The sequence below is a fragment of the Alosa sapidissima genome, chromosome 18 (assembly GCF_018492685.1).
Source record: "Alosa sapidissima isolate fAloSap1 chromosome 18, fAloSap1.pri, whole genome shotgun sequence".
Classification (NCBI taxonomy): Eukaryota; Metazoa; Chordata; class Actinopteri; order Clupeiformes; family Clupeidae; genus Alosa; species Alosa sapidissima.
Genome location: NC_055974.1, coordinates 11,663,329 through 11,680,742, shown reverse-complemented (window position 1 = coordinate 11,680,742; position 17,414 = coordinate 11,663,329). Strand labels below are relative to the sequence as shown.

The following is a 17,414-nucleotide window of genomic DNA, read 5'->3' as shown; positions in this document are numbered from 1 at the left end:
CACCTGAAAACTTTTTGAAATTTTGGGGCAATTAGACATTTGTAGAGAAGAATACTAATGGATGAAATATAAATATGATAGACTTAATGATGAAGGAAAAATAGTAAACAAAGAAGTTCCCCTGAATGTCATAGTGTCTCTGCATTCTGATTTTTGGCAACTGATGAGTGTGAATGTTGATTGGCTGATGTCATTCAGGTGCTGTTCAATGGTGTGAATCTTAAATGACCAATAGTATTCGAGCTAGAGCCTAAAGCACTACCGGGGATTCAAACTCTCAACCTAACAAACACCAGCATTAGGCATTATCCCACTGAGCCACTGACAATCCTACATATTTGGCAGTCACATTCACATGGTGAAAATGTGTGTTGGCAAACACACAACATCAAGAAAAATCCTAGCATACATTTGACAATAGAATTAAGGGCTTTATAAAAAAGAGTACAGATCTGAAAATGTGCACTGTTAATGGTATCCACATAATGATGGTTGTATGGTTGTTCTCCAAGGGAAAAAAATTACTCATATAGGAATATAGGTGATATAGGAGAAATGGGCTGAGTGGTCGAACTTTATTGGTCTATATCTCTGAAATGGAACAACATATCCAAATTCTTTTGATAACTTTTGTGAGGCTTTGTCTAAACATTGTCTGTGAGAATTTTGGTGAAGATTTGATAATTTTTGAAGCCTGTGAAACTTTTTATGATGTTTGGCTTTTCTCTGAAATTGTGGCAAAAGTAAACATTTTTAGAGCATAAGACCAGGGTGAAAAAGATGCATCTAAATGTAGAGATTAATATGATGAAAGAATTTTGAGTCTAGGTCAATCTGGTAAGGAGAAATAAGCATTTTTGACAAGAGCGCCACCTTTGGGTGCAGTACCCCAAATTTTGGGTTATGGGTAGTGGGGGGTACTGGTAACAATACTTGAAAATGTGAAGTTTCTAGGACTTACGGTTTATAGGAATATAGGTGATCTAGGAAAAATGGCCTAAGTGGTCAAACTTTATTGGCCTATACCTCTGAAATGGAACAAAATATCAAAATTCTGACCGATAACTTTTGTGAGGCTTGGTCTAAACATTGTCTGTGAGAATTTTGGTAAAGATTTGATTATTTTTGAAGAGTGTGAAACTTTTTATAATGTTTGGCTTTTCAATGAAAGTGTGTCAAAAGTAAACATTTTTAGACCATAAGACCAGGGCCAAAAAGATGCATCTGAGTTTAGAGATTAATATTATGAAAGAATTTTGAGTCTAGGTCAATCTGGTAAGGAAAAATTAGCATAATTAACTTTTTTTTCCAACAGCGCCAGTGTGTCAAAAGTAAACATTTTTAGACCATAAGATCAGGGCCAAAAAGATGCATCTGAGTTTAGAGATTAATATTATGAAAGAATTTTGAGTCTAGGTCAATCTGGTAAGGAAAAATTAGCATAATTAACTTTTTTTTCCAACAGCGCCACCTTTGGGTGCAGTACCCCAAATTTTGGGTTATGGGCAGAGGGGGGTACTGGTAACCATACCTGAAAATTTGAAGAGTTTTGGAGTTACGGTTTAGGCTGCAGTATGACTTTTACAGAATTTTGGCCAAAAATGAACGGTATAGAAACAATACAGCTACGCTGCTCGGACCCCTAATAATAATAATAAACAATGGTCAAGTGCAATTTAGTGCTGGGTGTTTTAAAAGAATAGCTTTAGTCAATTGCCCCATAGTGTGCCTGCTGTGCCACTCACACAGCTTGATGATAGCTGATGGAACTTCTATTAGCCCTGCAGCTAACCCTATACTAGGCCTACTTACTTAGGGTCAAGTAGATAGACTACTATGGTGTGCTATGAGATTTTATCGACAGGGCTGTAGAGGAGGCTAAACACAAGTAAACACAATTCCACCTCTCAAATGAGTTTATTCACCAGTTGCAACTTGTAACATTCAAAAATCACACTGTATTATCCACATTCACAATATGTAGCCTACTCATCAACACTCTAGGAATCATTTATTTAATACCATTGGTATTGTTATAAACATTGGACATGTTCTGGAAAAATCTCATACCGCATGATGCAGTCTACCTTATCGTGATCACAGAATTCATAGTTTAACCACCTCTTATTTTACCACTACACCCCTGGCCTGTATACGGATGATAGAGATTTCTACTGTGTATTGAAGTGTTCAATTCAGTTCGATTCAGTTCAGTTCAGTAACCTTGTAGACTGTGAAACACCAGGCCAACAGCTATGCTTACTGCTTACCCCACCTCTGTCTGACTCCACTTCAGACTGTCACTTCTGACGTCTAACTCCACTTGTGGTCATCAGATGTCAATGTCAAATGGGGACGTATTGTAGGCTATGTTAGGCTAAGTATGACAAACCATTTGACTGAATTTAATCTATTAGAGACCTGGCCTGAGGTATTAGGTTTAGAGGTATTTTTTACAAGGCTATGGGTTGACATAGGAGGCCTATTTCTGAGGAGTACAATTTAGAAAATATGGGAAAATAAATAACACGAAATGTCATACTGATGTTAAATTTAGCTCAATTATGTCAATACAGTATAACATTCCTTAAATGGTTCTTAACTGATCTGGCTTTGGGACCCACAATTTCTTGTGTTCATTACTCATATATGTTTTTAGCGATTAAGACGGATACGGTGAGCTACATGATAAGACACGCAAAGGGCTCATAGGCTTACTTGTTTGGAACATGCTGATGTTTGGCATTATATATATTTTCACCACAAGTCCCGCGACCCACCCAGAACGGTTCCGCGACCCACCAGTTAAGAAACACTGGCCTAGAGTATCATGCCAATTTGTCAACAGTAGACTAAATGTCATTAAGTTTACTCGCTGCAAAGCATTGCACCTCCTGATAACCATTAGACTCACCTCTTTAAACCTCACAACTATTCTGGGTCTATGGCGCCAGTGCAACCTGTGGTGCGTAGACAAGCCTGGTCCTAACCCGACCATCACCCACCCCGGGCATGGGGGGCAGGTGTCTTAACAAAGAGTGCGGTGAGTGGTGTGGCCAGGTTGCTGTGATTTGTCATGAAGTGATGAAAGTTTCTGTAGAAATTGACAAATGCTAAGAGTCTTTGCACCTCCTGACATGCCGTAGGCTACGCCCAGTCTTAAAAGTGAAAAGTATATCTGGCTATCTCTGAACAAATATTGTGTATTGCATTTTGCACATCTTTTGGGCACTTATCAGTGATGTTGTGGTGGTAATTGTGCTCTTCCAGTGTCTATGCCTGGTGCCATCATACTTTATATTTGTTGTTGTATGTTTTATGTGTTGTACAAGTAGTGTCACTGTAGTGTACTTGTATCGTATTGTTGTATATTGCACATTGCACTGTACTGTCATTGTGTTGTCCAAAGTAACAAACTAGTTTCCCCTCTAGGGGTTAATAAATCTATTTATCTATCTATCTATTTATCTATCTATCTATCTATCTATCTATCTATCTATCTATCTATCTATCTATCTATCTATATATATATATATATATATATTACTTTGTTTTCTTATGAATGAAAGAAAGTGTGACCTTCAGTGTTTTGTTGAGAAAATGCCATGGCTTTGTAGATAATTTTACATTACGTTGTTGCAGAGGCTTACCACAAATTAATGCATTTCCATACACATAATTAATTCTGTTTGTTACTCAAAAGCCTCTGACATGTAGTGTCCCACTCACTAATCCCTCTTTTCACATACTCACACACACACACACCAACACCAACAAAACCCCTCATATTCCCACACCCTATAGCCAAACCCTGTGAATCAGTCTTCCAGCACAGTGTATCTTCAGGAGGGAGGAAAGACTGAGGCAGCGTTCTCCCAAACTGTTAAAATAGCGTGTGTGAGTCAGGCCCCTACTTCACCCAAGTGTTCCAGACACATTGCTAGCACTTTATTATCCAGGGTGTGTTACTACAACTCCAATAAAGGCGTGATTGTGCCACAAATTGCAAAGCAACGAGCCTGCATGGTCAAGACTGTTTAATGTAGAATCCATGACTTGAGGTTGAAGTCAGTGGAACCTAACAGATGACATTTTTTATGTCAGATCATCCATTGCTCATCACTGTGTGGTCTTTCTTGATGGCATGTTTGTAACAGGTCTCAGTGATTACCACAGGTGTCCACCCTGTAGATTTCAATAAAGGCACGTGTGTCTCTTCAGCATGAGGGGTAGAGAGAAAGGGGGGAGGGGCGGTGAGAGTAAGGTAGACTCAAGGAGAGTTTGCCAGGTGCCGCAGTGACTGCATAACACCTATGTGTAAACATGAATCAGTGGAAGATTGGCACTTTCTAAATGGAGCATGTGGTGCCATGTACCAGGTACTAATGTTGAGACACCTACAGTTTCATGAGATTTAAACAGGACACACAACACACACACACACAGACTCACACACTCACGCACGCACGCACGCACGCACACACACACACACAAACACACACACACACACACACGTATATATAGTGACAATATTATTTTTTATAACCATTTACAACCAGATTGAAGAGACCATTGTTGTATTTCAAGCTAACATATTGGCTTTGCCATTATCTGATTATCTAGATGGCTGCAGTGTGTTAAGCACCTTCATTAAAAAACAAGACATGGATTTGTTGCCAAGGCCCCAGCTCACAGGTTCTCACTAGTTTAAAATGCTGGCTGCAAATGGAAACTTCATTCCAGCCTACAGATGGTTCTGCTAAGGTTCTGGTACACACACACAGAGGCAAGCCCACAGTCACACTCACTTAACAGTGCAAATAATGATTCACTGTACGTATAGAACTGTTTAACTAGAGAAGAGAAAGAAAAACAATGTTGTGACCCCCCATGTCCTCAGGAAGGGAACCTTTCCCATTGCATTTCAAGTTACTGTAGGCCGATGTGTGTCATTGACACTGTACACTTGTTACAGTTTATCTGCATTGCACTGAGTATAAAATACTTTAAAGTTGTTGCTGCTGTCAGAAGTAACTGAATGACTTATTGGATGACACACTTCTAAGACTGTAAGCAATGGGGTGGGTTTTCTAAGGCGTGGGTTAGGTGCCAATAAAGTTAGACAGGTTATGTAACAGTCTGGCATTATGTGTGTTTACTGTAGAGATGGCTTTGAGATACAGGACACTGGCCATGTTGCAGTAACCAACCCTCATCAGCTGCTACCACTTAACATGTTTCTGCAAGCTGGGTAAATACTGTGACACAACAGTCATCAGTAATGAAGAACTGAATCATGTTCTCACAAACGGACATTTATTCAACCACTATGGAAAATTAACTGTTAAAGCAGAGATTTTATTTTTTCGGCTCTGTTGGCAACACTAGGCAAAGACTGAGTCAGTTTATGGTTGCACTGTGATTTATTCAAAATGTGTTTGAGTTGAATTATGACAACCCACATTTGCATTTTATCCGAATGAAAGAAGACTGCATTTGCCATCTGCCTGCTGTGGTTTCTTGCCGGTGGGGTTTGGAACTCTTATGTATTGTGGCACTTTATTGCATACGCCTCATTTTAAAACCATCTATCTCTCTCTCTCTATCTTTTACTTTTTTCTCTAAAGACCTGGTAACTCTTCAGCATGAGTCATTGTTGATGGCGTCTCAAGGGGAAATGTTTTGTCTCCTGACAAATTTCCTTAGTGTGAGGATTCATACCTATCAAAATGTCAAAACAAATGCAGGCCATTGTCTGTTTGTGCAAAAATATCTTGACTATCTGACTTCACTTCCCAAATGTCCCAATTCCATAACTGTTCAGCGTATTTGTGTTTTGTCATAACCTGTCTGCTTTTACTCCACACAACTACTGGCACAACTAAGGCTACTGACTAAATACGGTGCTTTGTGATAAAAGGTCAAGGAAACACTGACCATGTACACCATTATCAGACATCAGACAGTCATCGTACGAACATGAACTCTGGCTGGTGCTGTGTGTGTGCGTGTGTATGTGTATGTGTATGTATGTGTGTGTCTGTGCGTGTGTGCGTGCGTGCGTATATGTGTGTGTATGTGAATGTGTGTGTGTGTGTGTGTGTGTGTGTGTATGTGAATTTGTGTGTGTGTGTGTGTGTTTGTGTGTGTGCGTGTGTGTGTTTGTGTGTGTGTGCGTGTGTGTGCGTGTGTGTGTGTGTGTGTGTGTGACAAAAGGGAAGAGAGTGGTAAATGACTGTGTTGAATAATATGTTTTTGATGTTGACGCTTAAACTCCATTGTTCATTTCCTGTACCTTATCTCGTTATGCAACAGTTGCCAAGAAGTGATACATATTAAAAGAGTTTGTACTGCATTTTCCACTAATGTCTGACTCTCACTAAATCATACACACATGGTTCCCTTTCTTGTGAAACATAATTTCATCAAACAAAGGAAAGTAATAGAACTGTGACAGTGTGACAGTGACAGTGACAGTGAGAGTCATAGAGACTACGAGACTATGTCAAAATACAGCTAGGCTTACATTTCCTTTCATTTCATTTATCTCCCAGTGTGTGGCTCAGCACAGAACATCCACTTGTGGGGGGTAACTGAGTCAATGTGTGAGTCCTTATCAGCAGTAAAGTGAGATTCTGTTAAGTTCTGCTGCAAACTGGTGCGAGTGCTGAGTCACCGGAGGAAACACCAGCTAACGTTCCACAGATTGCGGTTACTAGGCACAGGGTCAGGACACCAGAGACATATGACTGCATGGGGAAACCCTCATTACTAAGACAAGGGTCAGGGGTCAGGACTCCAGAGCATAGGGAAGCCCTCAAGTACACACGTACACACATGTACAAACAGTCACACACACACGCACAAACACACACACACTTTCTTTTATTTTTGGAGACATCTTCTACACACATTCAAGACTTCTCATAGTTATTTATCTTTTCTCCAAATGGATTCCCTCAATCTAATCCTCAAGATGCTTCAATTTCCTCCCACTCTTTTCAACACAGCTGTCTTATTCCACCCCCGTTTCCTGAATATAATCAAGCTCCTGAGACAATGACCAATAGTAGCACAAACAACAATGGCAACCCAGACGTATGTTTGTCTGGAGACGGACATTGTTTATTGACATCAACAGTAACACAACTAAGTATAGCACAAGAGTCAAAAAGATTATGCAATGATTTCCATTCCCTTTTATCAAGCCTGCCAGAATCATCATCTCATTTCCACATACTGTACATAGACTTTCCACAGATAACAATGCAATTCATAAATAGTGTTATACTCAACTTGTACTCTAAAGCTTGAGATATACAGAAATACTGACACTTCACCTTCACTCTTTCCCTGATACTTTGCTGCACAGAACCACCATTCACTTGTGACCTCAGCTAGGCTTAGACAGACAACTTATGCTATCAACGCCGTGAACTCTGTTTAAACTGTATACAGTACACACACGCACACACACACACAAACACACACACACACACACACACACACACACACACACACACACACACACTGTTTGCTTGAGACTTTCACAACAGAAGTCATGGAATAAATGCCTATTTACGCAACTTCTGATGAATGGAATGTTGAAACAAACACACTGCTACTCATATTGAACTGGCCAGTTTGTGCAATGTCCATGTTAACTGGTATGGACATTACTAGAGAATGGTGTGAATGGGTGTGAATGGAGTGTGTGTGTGAGTAGTAATCAACTAATGTAAGCAAAATGTTCTAAGAATGATGAGGCAGCGGATGACTTGATTTCATAGACTGTTCGCATTGACTCTCCACTCTGTCACATATTCTGTATCTCTCTTCACTAAGAGAACAAAGGTTACAACCTACCCGAATGCTTGCTGAATTTGTAATCTTTGATTACATCTATTAAAGCATAAATCTGAAATGCATAAACAAATCAAATGAAAATGTACCAGATGAAAACGTAGATAGTGTGTGTGGGACATAATGTATGTTCTCAAAAAGATTGTACTTGTGTTGCACTGTCTCTGTAGAGTAGTAACTACACAAATGGGTCTGCCAGGGAATCGTGGGGGAAGTTTTAATGTTGCATAAAAGAGCTGTTGGTTTTTGTCCAGTATGTGGTTTTGATTAGTGGGATTTTAAAGGATGTCCTGGTCTGTTGCCCGTAGTTACAGCGCCTTCGCAAACTGTTCCAAAAACGGATTCCCATGTTAACCCTCAAAGGGAAAGAACACCCTTGTTCATGTCAGTTTTTCCTATGTCAGCCATATAAGGAATGTACAAGGTGGGGAACAAGGGGGCGGTCGTGGTTTGAGGCCAGTGTCATTAGTCAGTTTGTTTGTGCTTTTGAGTGTGTGTGTGTGCATGTGAGAAAGAGAGAGAGAGAGAGAGAGTGTATGTGTGTGAGTGTGTGTGTGTGTGTGTGTGTGTGTGTGTGTGTTTGCATGTGTGTGTGATGTCTTTGAATGCAGTGGGGGTCTACACAGAAAGGCATTTAAGTGTTAAAAGTGACAGCTGCTTAAAGTTAAAGTGGAACAATATGTTCTAATGCATTCTCCATATGTTAGTAGCAGTGACGTTTACAAGAATATGACATGATTCCTAGCAAAGTGAACACCAAAGGTAATAACAAAACAACCAATAAATGCTGTGCTAATGACATCACCAGCTGAAAGTGACCCTATAGAGATTGTTGTTGTAGTTGTCATGGATAAATTTTATACAGCGATAAGAGATTCATAGTAAAATTCTAGTAAATAATGGAGGTTTAAAGCATTCCTAAACAAGTCTGTACAGGTTTCAAGTTCCAGGGCTCTGGCTCTGTCCAATACAGTACATTTTTTAAATCCACACACATTCAAAGACCTTTATCTTGATTCCATCACAATTAGAGGAAGGTTTGGTCTACTACAAATACCTGTCCCATTTCTGCTCTTCCTTTCTTCCTTTCCCTCGCATAGCCCATTTGTGTCTCAGAACTTGTCGGAGCTTTGTGAGTACTGCGGCCTGGAATGTTGACATGATGGAACCAAATTTGGTGCTCTGATGCCTCATTAAGCAGTGGTTGGTCATAGATACACATGCCAACCTCAATGGGACAAGCTGTGCAAATGATTTTCAGATGATCTGTCAAGGGAATAAAATGACGATGGAGTAAAATAGCGATAATTTGAATGGCAGAAGATGAATATTAACTTGCTCTAAAATAACAGCTTAGTAATGGACAGCATGATGGGTGACTGAGGATGAGTGTCTGTGTGAGGCATGAATGTTTTTCAAACTTACTGCCCTCTCTTCCAGTTCAGCAGACTCTGCATAGACAGACATGTCCGATTGCCGGAAGACAACCATATGACCTTGAGGCATCACCTGCCCAGTCTTTGCTTCACTGATTGCATACCCCATTCTAACAGATAGATGTGAAAAAAAAATGGGTCTGTGTTTATGTATTTGTGAGTGTGCATGACTGAGGGGGTGAGAGCTTCAGACAGGCAGACACCAAGATGACCTCATACTCACTAATAGCTTCCGCTGGTGCGCGTGTGTCTGGGAGGGAGGAGCTTCAGACGTGGACCCTGTATAAATAGCAAGAACACTTCTCTACTCATTCAGTCTCACTCAGTTCACTCAACAGGCACACATCGGTCTAGATCTACAAACCCCGAGTTGGACAAGGAACAACCCAAGGTAGGTTTGGATATGGGTATCGTTTTGTGATAAACTGGGATTACATGTGTGGATATACAGTGCATCTTGCCATCTTTTTATGTGTAACTTCTAGCTCTTTGACATCTTTCAAACACATTCTTTTATATATAATATTGAATATTGAATGTCTGGTGCCATGCAATCATTGTCCATGATCAGTATATTGTAATCACTGCATGTCATATTCCTTGGATATAGTTAAAATGATAAATACTTGTTTGCTTGGTGTTAGTACTCTCTTTAGTCTTGAAATTGTTGAGTGCACAGGAGAACTGACTCCACAGTTCAGCTGAATACTGAATGTGACTGACTTAGCCAAAGGCATTAGGTCAAGAAGAATTAATGAGACTTTTTGAGTGGAAATAATTAGCTAAGACAGACAGTGGGACTTTTTCCAATTGTTTGTTTTGTTTTCAAGTGAGTGTTGCTTTGTAGGCTACAGGTCAACTAGCGTGTGAAGCACACCAGTATTGAGAAAGTACACAGTTTTCGTTGTTTTGTCTATAGTTCCTCCAAGAATGATAAGGCTTTGCTTGGCAGCCGAAACACACTTTGTGGAGAAAACTGACCAAGGCTAGTTTCTTTTAGGGAAGTAGTTTAAGGGCTACTCATTCTATCACATCTGGAGAAATGCAACTTTAAGAACTCTGACTTTTCTGTTTTACCTAAGAGAAGCTGCGGAATGTGCCTGCACAGCAAATTAGTTTTCCACTGAAAGTCATTTTTACTTACTCACATTGGCAAAAACAAAGTCATCAGTATTGGTCAATGTCAGAAAAGGCAGCACATTTCTTGCTAACTTGTACGAATCAACACTTTCACAAATATATTTAGAGCTTCTTCCAGAGTGTGATCATCACATTGACATTCTTACTCTTTCTCTTTTCCTCTAGAATGCAGTGTGTGTACGTGCTGTTGACCCTCGCCCTCTGCGGCACTGGCCTCTGTAACCTTATTGAGCAGCAGACTGACTTTGGACTGCGGGTGTTCTCCGAGGCAGCCCGGTCCTCCCCTGACAAGAACCTGGCTCTGTCTCCCTATGGCATTTCCTCTGTTCTGGGCATGATCCAACTAGGAGCTTATGGCAACACACTCAAGACATTAGTTAGCCACATGGGCTACTCTCTGCAAGGTAAGAACCACAACCTAAATATCTGTGATGCTGGATATGTGTGGATGAATTCAGTGTGTACCAATATATTATATTATCCTTCTTAATGATCTATTTAACTAATAATTTATTATATAAACCATTTATAATAGATTTAACACACATATTAGCCAAGGCCATTTCACAGCTCTTCACAGACACAGTAAGCAGTTAGAGATGAGTACATCTGTCCTGCACCTGCAGTGAGATTCATCTGCTCTTCTGGTCTCCATGTATACAGAGCGTGGCGCACCCCGTCAACAGCGGCTGCTCCAGCGGGATCTGGCCAGTGAGGAGTTTGTGGAGCTGGCCAGTGGAGTTATGGTGGACAGGAAGCTCTTGTTGGAGAAGAACTTCCGCCGAGGGCTGTCCAAGGCCTTCCAAGCCATGCCACATCAGCTGGACTTCAGCCAGCCCGAAAAGGCCAAGAACATTATCAACAGATGGGTGTCTGACCACACTGCAGGTGAGTGAGTGAAAGAGAGACAGACAGAAGGGCAAGACAGAGATCCACTCATATCAAATATACAGTCACTGTTACTGTTGCCATGGTACTAACATGATTACCTGTGATTTCAGGTATGATTCCTCAGTTCCTTCCCAGTGGCGCTTTTGGTGACATGACAAGACTGGTTCTGCTCAATGCCATGCACTTTCATGGGCTCTGGAAGGTGCCATTTGACCCCAAGATGACTCAACCAATGTTGTTCCATGGAGCCAATGGCACAGTGTCAGTACCAATGATGATGATGACACAGAAATTTAACTATGGTGGGTGTACATAATTTGCGATATACATTATATAATATACACAACATACATACACAATATACATGATATTGTGGTGTAATTCAGTAATATTTTGTATGTGTCTACAGGTGACTTTGTAACACCAGAGGGAGTAGACTATGATGTGATTGAAGTTCCTTATGAGAGAGATGCTCTGAGCATGCTTCTGGTGTCTCCATTTGAGCGTGACGTACCTCTGTCTGCCCTGACTGGGGAGCTGCGCAGCCACAGGCTCAAAGAATGGAAGCAGGAGATGAGGAAGCTCAACAGACAACTGGCCATGCCCAGGTAGACTCAACTTTTGTGTTAAATCCTTGTGTATCAAACAATTTACCCCTCTGCACATTATATATTAATTTTAAAATGTAAAAACAGAATGAAAACAGCAGGTAGTGGTCTATGATGGGTGACACAGTAAATTACAAGTTCCATGAAAAAGGAATGTGGTCATATCTAAAAGCAAATTGATTTTCTCACAGGTTTGCTATTGATTCAGAGATGAACCTAAAATCCACCCTTTGCCAGTTGGGCTTAGGAGACATCTTCAGCCAAACCAAAGCTGACTTCTCCCGCATCACCAGTGAGTGTCTCAATACTCAATTTCCTTCTCGACTAGAATACAGTGTTTTCAGTGTTTCGCGGTTTCCCTTTTTTGCATATCTGTAACCAACCAATCTCCCTCTCTATCCAGCTGACGAGCCACTGTGTATATCCAAGGTGCTTCAGAAAGTGAAGCTGGAGGTGAATGAGGAGGGAACCAAAGGTTCCTCTGCCACAGGTACTTCACACTTACAAACATAAACTATGACCAAATTCTGGCTTTATGTGACAGACTACGTGCTATATACGATGTTGTGTCTAACGATTTGCTTTCCACTTCTATCTCTGTAGCTGCTATAGTCTTTTCACGGATGGCAGTAGAGGAGATCACTCTGGACCGTCCTTTCCTCTTTCTCATTCAACACAAGCCCACTGGTGAGTTATCATGTTCATTTGGACTCCCTTTGATCTGGGTACAACCCAAATAGTCATTTTTGTTCAACATTAACTTGTGTATGCAATAAAATGCTAATGTGAAATGTTAATGTTTAATCCTCAGGTGCTGTATTATTCATGGGCCAAGTGAACCAGCCCCAGGACCACTAGATGGACCAAGAACCAAGCACACATTCTACTCATTGGCAGAGATATCTTCCAATCATCTTACTACTGAGATTTTATCCATAATCCTGACCAATCCAAGGGGACCCTTTACATTTTGAAATAACGGATGTTTAACTAGGCCTAGGCAAAAATAGGTTTCAGTTCAGTCACTGTAATGTCGGCTAATAGGTCATCATTAATGAATGAAAAAAAAGCTTACTTTTTTATCACTTTATAGTGGTATAGGCTATTTAAGGTCTTTTTCTTGTTAACAAAGTTGACAGTTTAAAGTTTTGTGATTACATACAAAATGAATCCACAACACAATGTAATATTAGGCTGTTTCAGAACATCTACCCTATGCAAGCCTTAGTAGCCTAATATATAAAATGGGTTTGAAACACCCAAGAAATGTGGAAATGAGACAGAATTACTTTGAAGATGTATGTATTTGATGTTTATTTTAATTATGCTTTTTATAAAGTGTATAAAATGTATTTGTGCAAATTGTATTTTTCATGCTATTTATAATAAATATTTATTTTTGAAGAAAAAAAAGCCTTCAGTGAAATCATTTATTATGGCCCTTTCAGTATGCCTATTGCAGTATTCCAGTTTTGCTTGGTCTGGCATAGCATTCTGTTTGTTTGGTTTGATGTCGACCTCTGCTGACTGTCCAAAATAAGTACGGCTTGGCTACAGTCATAGCCTAGTCTACACGCCCATCACAACCTTCATGGTTCATATGTTCGTTTCTAATATGAGTGTCGACTGTTGGTGTTTCAAAACCGGTGTTGCAAAACCAGTGTTTCAAAAGGAACTTGCCATGCCACTGGTTGATCACTGAAAACACACACACAGAAGACACATACACACAGACACACACACACACACACACACACACACACACACACACACACACACACACACACACACACGACACAGTGCCGTGGCCTGGTTAGCACTTCGGACCTGTAACTGGAGGAGTAGGCACGGCTGAAGTGCCCTTGAGCAAGGCACCTAACCCCTCACTGCTCCCCGAGCGCCGCTGTTGATGCAGGCAGCTCACTGCGCCGGGATTAGTGTGTGCTTCACCTCACTTGATCCCATTGATTTGAAAAATTATAGGCCCATTTCTAAACTGCCCTTTCTCTCTAAGATCTTAGAATCTTAGGGGACCCCGTGGCCTACTGGTTAGCGCTTCGGACTTGTAACCGGAGGGTTGCCGGTTCGAACCCCGACCAGTAGGCACGGCTGAAGTGCCCTTAGTGTGTGCTTCACCTCACTGTGTTCACTGTGTGCTGAGTCTGTTTCACTAATTCACGGATTGGGATAAATGCAGAGACCAAATTTCCCTCACGGGATCAAAAGAGTATATATACTTATACTTATATAGAAAAGGTTGTTTTGTCACAAGTCTCTTCCTATTTAAACACCTCTAATATCCTTGACAAGTTTCAATCTGGTTTTAGACCACTTCATAGTACAGAGTCTGCCTTACTTAAGGACCATAATGATCTATTGCTCTCTGTTGACTCTGGCTCTTGTGCCCTATTGGTCCTGTTAGATCTTAGTGCTGCTTTTGACACCATTGACCACAAGATCCTTTTAAAACGCCTGGACGTTGAAGTTGGTCTGCAAGGCACTGTATTAAATTGGTTCAGATCTTACTTAACTGATAGATCTTTTTCAGTGCATTTAGGCAATGCTTCATCGTCATCTGCTCCCATTAAGTGTGGTGTCCCCCAGGGTTCTATTTTAGGGCCCCTATTATTTTTTTTATACATGCTTCCCCCAGGCTCCATTTTCAATCAATTCAATATTCGTTACCACTGCTATGCAGATGACACCCAATTTTATATACCGGTGGCCCCTGAAAATTTCTGCTCATTGACAAACCTTTTTCTTTGTCTTAATGACATTAAGAATAAAAATTATACTTTTTACAGCTAAATGACAGCAAAACAGAAGTAATCATTTTTGGACCACCAAATTCTGTCAACAATGTAAGCAAGTCTCTTGGCCCTCTGTCTGTTAACCATCACAGTGTGGTCAAGAACCTAGGTGTTTTCCTAGACTCTTCTCTGACTTTTAATAAGCAAGTCAACAGCGTTGTCAAGGGAAGTTTTTACCAACTTAGGACAATAGCAAAGCTCAAGTCTTCTCTCTCCTACAGTGATTTAGAAATCCTTATACATGCCTTTATTTCCTCTAGGCTTGATTATTGCAACTCACTGTATGTAGGTGTAACTAAATCTACTCTAAACAAACTCCAGCTGGTCCAAAATGTTGCAGCCAGATTACTGACTGGATCTAAGAAACGTGACCACATTTCACCTGTGTTGGCTAAACTGCACTGGCTTTCTGTGGAACAAAGATTTAATTTCAAAATTCTTCTGTTTGTTTTCAAAGCTTTACATGGTTTAGCACCTCAGTATTTATGTGATCTTTTAATTCCTTACTGTCCTCCTAGACCTCTTCGATCATCTTCCCAGTGCCTTCTTTGTGTTCCTTCTGCCTCTCTTAAATCCAAAGGTGACAGAGCTTTCTCTGTCTATGCTCCCTAGCTTTGGAATAGCCTTCCTGATGTTGTGAAATCCTGCCCCACTATTAGTAGTTTTAAATCCAAAAGACCTACCTCTTCTCCCTAGCTTTTAACACTCCCTGACTCCCTCACCTCTCCCTTTTTTTATATATGTTTATATGTATTATTGTTATTATTATTATTATTATTATTATTATTATTATTAATGTTATTATTATTATTATTATTATTTTATGTAAAGCACTTTGGTGCAATGCTTTAGCTTTGAAATGTGCTATATAAATACATTTGACTTGACTTGACTTGACTGTGTGTACACTGTGTGCTGTGTTTCACTAATTCACGGACTGGGATAAATGCAGACCAAATTTCCCTCACGGGATCAAAAGAGTATATATACTTATACTTAATACTTATACACTGGTTGATCACTGAAAACACACACACACACACACACACACTGCTGTCTCAAGACGACATGCCTGTGTGTAGCCTACATCATAAAAAGTGTTGCCTTGGCAACGCTACATTCTTTTTTTGTTGGAAAAGAGCGCTCTGGAATCTTTGGTCTAAAGACTTTGTCGCACCACAGTTTCCATGGAAACAGTGTCACCCTGCAGTTCGTCATGGCAACAGCATCTTGTCCGCCATAATTGTACGGAATAAAATGACCATAGAAAACAAAAGAGGGCAACCTATAAACTAAATTCTGTCTTTATGGTGTAACCATCCCGTGGTACCAAGTAAAAGAAAGAAGTTGAGGTCGTCTAAGAGACTTGTGTGGCTCTATTTTATCAACCTTAGAAATACGCAGTGCGCATGTACGCAGAAAGAAGTACAGGCTGTTATGACGCGTTCAGCTGATTCCGCTCCAAGCCGTCCATGGGCTGTCTAAATCCCCCACACATTGTAAATTACATTTGACATGAAATGCTAACATATACGAGTTAAAATTAAAAAGGCTAAATCTAATACTCAACGCAAGTGACCTTCAGTCGCAGCTATCAATATGGTAAGTACTGCTTTCGTTGGGTTCCTCTGTCCTGCCTTGAATCAGCAAGCTAACTGGTTTCAGTGACGCTAGGATAGTTGGATAGCTAGCAAGTTAGCAGCTTGCTACGATAGACGGAGGTATCATAGGCTAGCATCCAGATGTCAAGCGTTAGCCATCCATAGTAGCGTTACAGCCTCTCTGTTTCCTGGACGAGTAACTTCAAACCAGTTGACACGCATTTTACTCCTAAATTAAATGCATAAATTGATACGAGTTATCACCGGAGGTCAGAGGTTGTTAGCGGTAGAATTAACTGTTATTTTGACTTGTTAATGTGGAAAGATAGGCTGCTGTTTAACTTAGACGATAACGTTACAAGTTAACCTGAAGTCGTTGGCTAGTTAGAGACAAGTGTCGTAAATTAGCATTAGCTATAAACACCATGATACTTGAGTCAGATAGCTGTTCTCAGTTTGTTTATGTGCACTGTATACTGTATATGTCCTTATCAATAAACCGCACATAAATAAATAGTTAGCTGACTTAACGTCCAGTAATTTGTCATTAAGTTACTAAATGCCATAAGTACACGAATACGATATCCAACCAACCAAACATCTGTCTAGACAAGGCGATCGAATTAGCAGCATGTTGTGTTTTTGTAGTTAAAGCATAATGCAAGTTGAAAAGCGCATGTATTAATCTTCTGACGAGTGCTTTCCAGGAGTTTTGTCGTCTTTCATTCGTAACTTAATACACCGGAAACGCTATTTGAAACCGCCTACTGACAGAGCAGGTATACTCAGTCTACAATCTAGATTTAAATGTCTAAATTTCTCCTGAATAACAACGGTTGATGATGATGATCTACCATGCGACTTTCTTTATTCATAGTAAAGGTGAATATGTTGTCATCATAATAACCCATTTTTGTTTGAAATATGAATATAAAACATACACGGAGCACAGTGGAATCTTGCTTGACCACAATGTTACTCAAACGACTCAAAGAGTTCGTGTAGTTTAATTTACATTACAAACTTAGCATGCAGAATGATATTTATAAGACTATTAGTATTTCA

The 17,414-nt window shown here is 40.2% G+C and overlaps 2 protein-coding genes across 4 annotated transcripts in view; both read left to right on the top strand.

The window, feature by feature from the left end:
• The first annotated feature begins 9,625 nt into the window (after positions 1–9,625).
• On the top strand, positions 9,626–13,340 carry serpine1 (serpin peptidase inhibitor, clade E (nexin, plasminogen activator inhibitor type 1), member 1). Its single transcript, XM_042070940.1, has 9 exons — positions 9,626–9,690; positions 10,605–10,843; positions 11,103–11,327; positions 11,441–11,632; positions 11,740–11,938; positions 12,130–12,230; positions 12,342–12,428; positions 12,542–12,625; positions 12,750–13,340. The coding sequence occupies exons 2-9, from the start codon at positions 10,606–10,608 to the stop codon at positions 12,794–12,796; spliced, it is 1,173 nt and encodes a 390-aa protein (XP_041926874.1). The 5' UTR covers positions 9,626–9,690; position 10,605; the 3' UTR covers positions 12,797–13,340.
• Positions 13,341–16,050: 2,710 nt separating this feature from the next.
• ap1s1 (adaptor related protein complex 1 subunit sigma 1) overlaps positions 16,051–17,414 on the top strand; it is an 8,651-nt gene continuing 7,287 nt past the window's right edge. For 2 of the 3 annotated variants that reach the window (XM_042069865.1, XM_042069864.1), the window contains exon 1: positions 16,058–16,350. In XM_042069865.1, coding sequence (XP_041925799.1) covers positions 16,348–16,350 — 3 coding nt within the window. In that variant the 5' untranslated portion in view covers positions 16,058–16,347. Of the gene's footprint in view, positions 16,351–17,414 lie in introns of all 3 variants that reach the window. The other variant, XM_042069866.1, reaches the window with a different exon arrangement.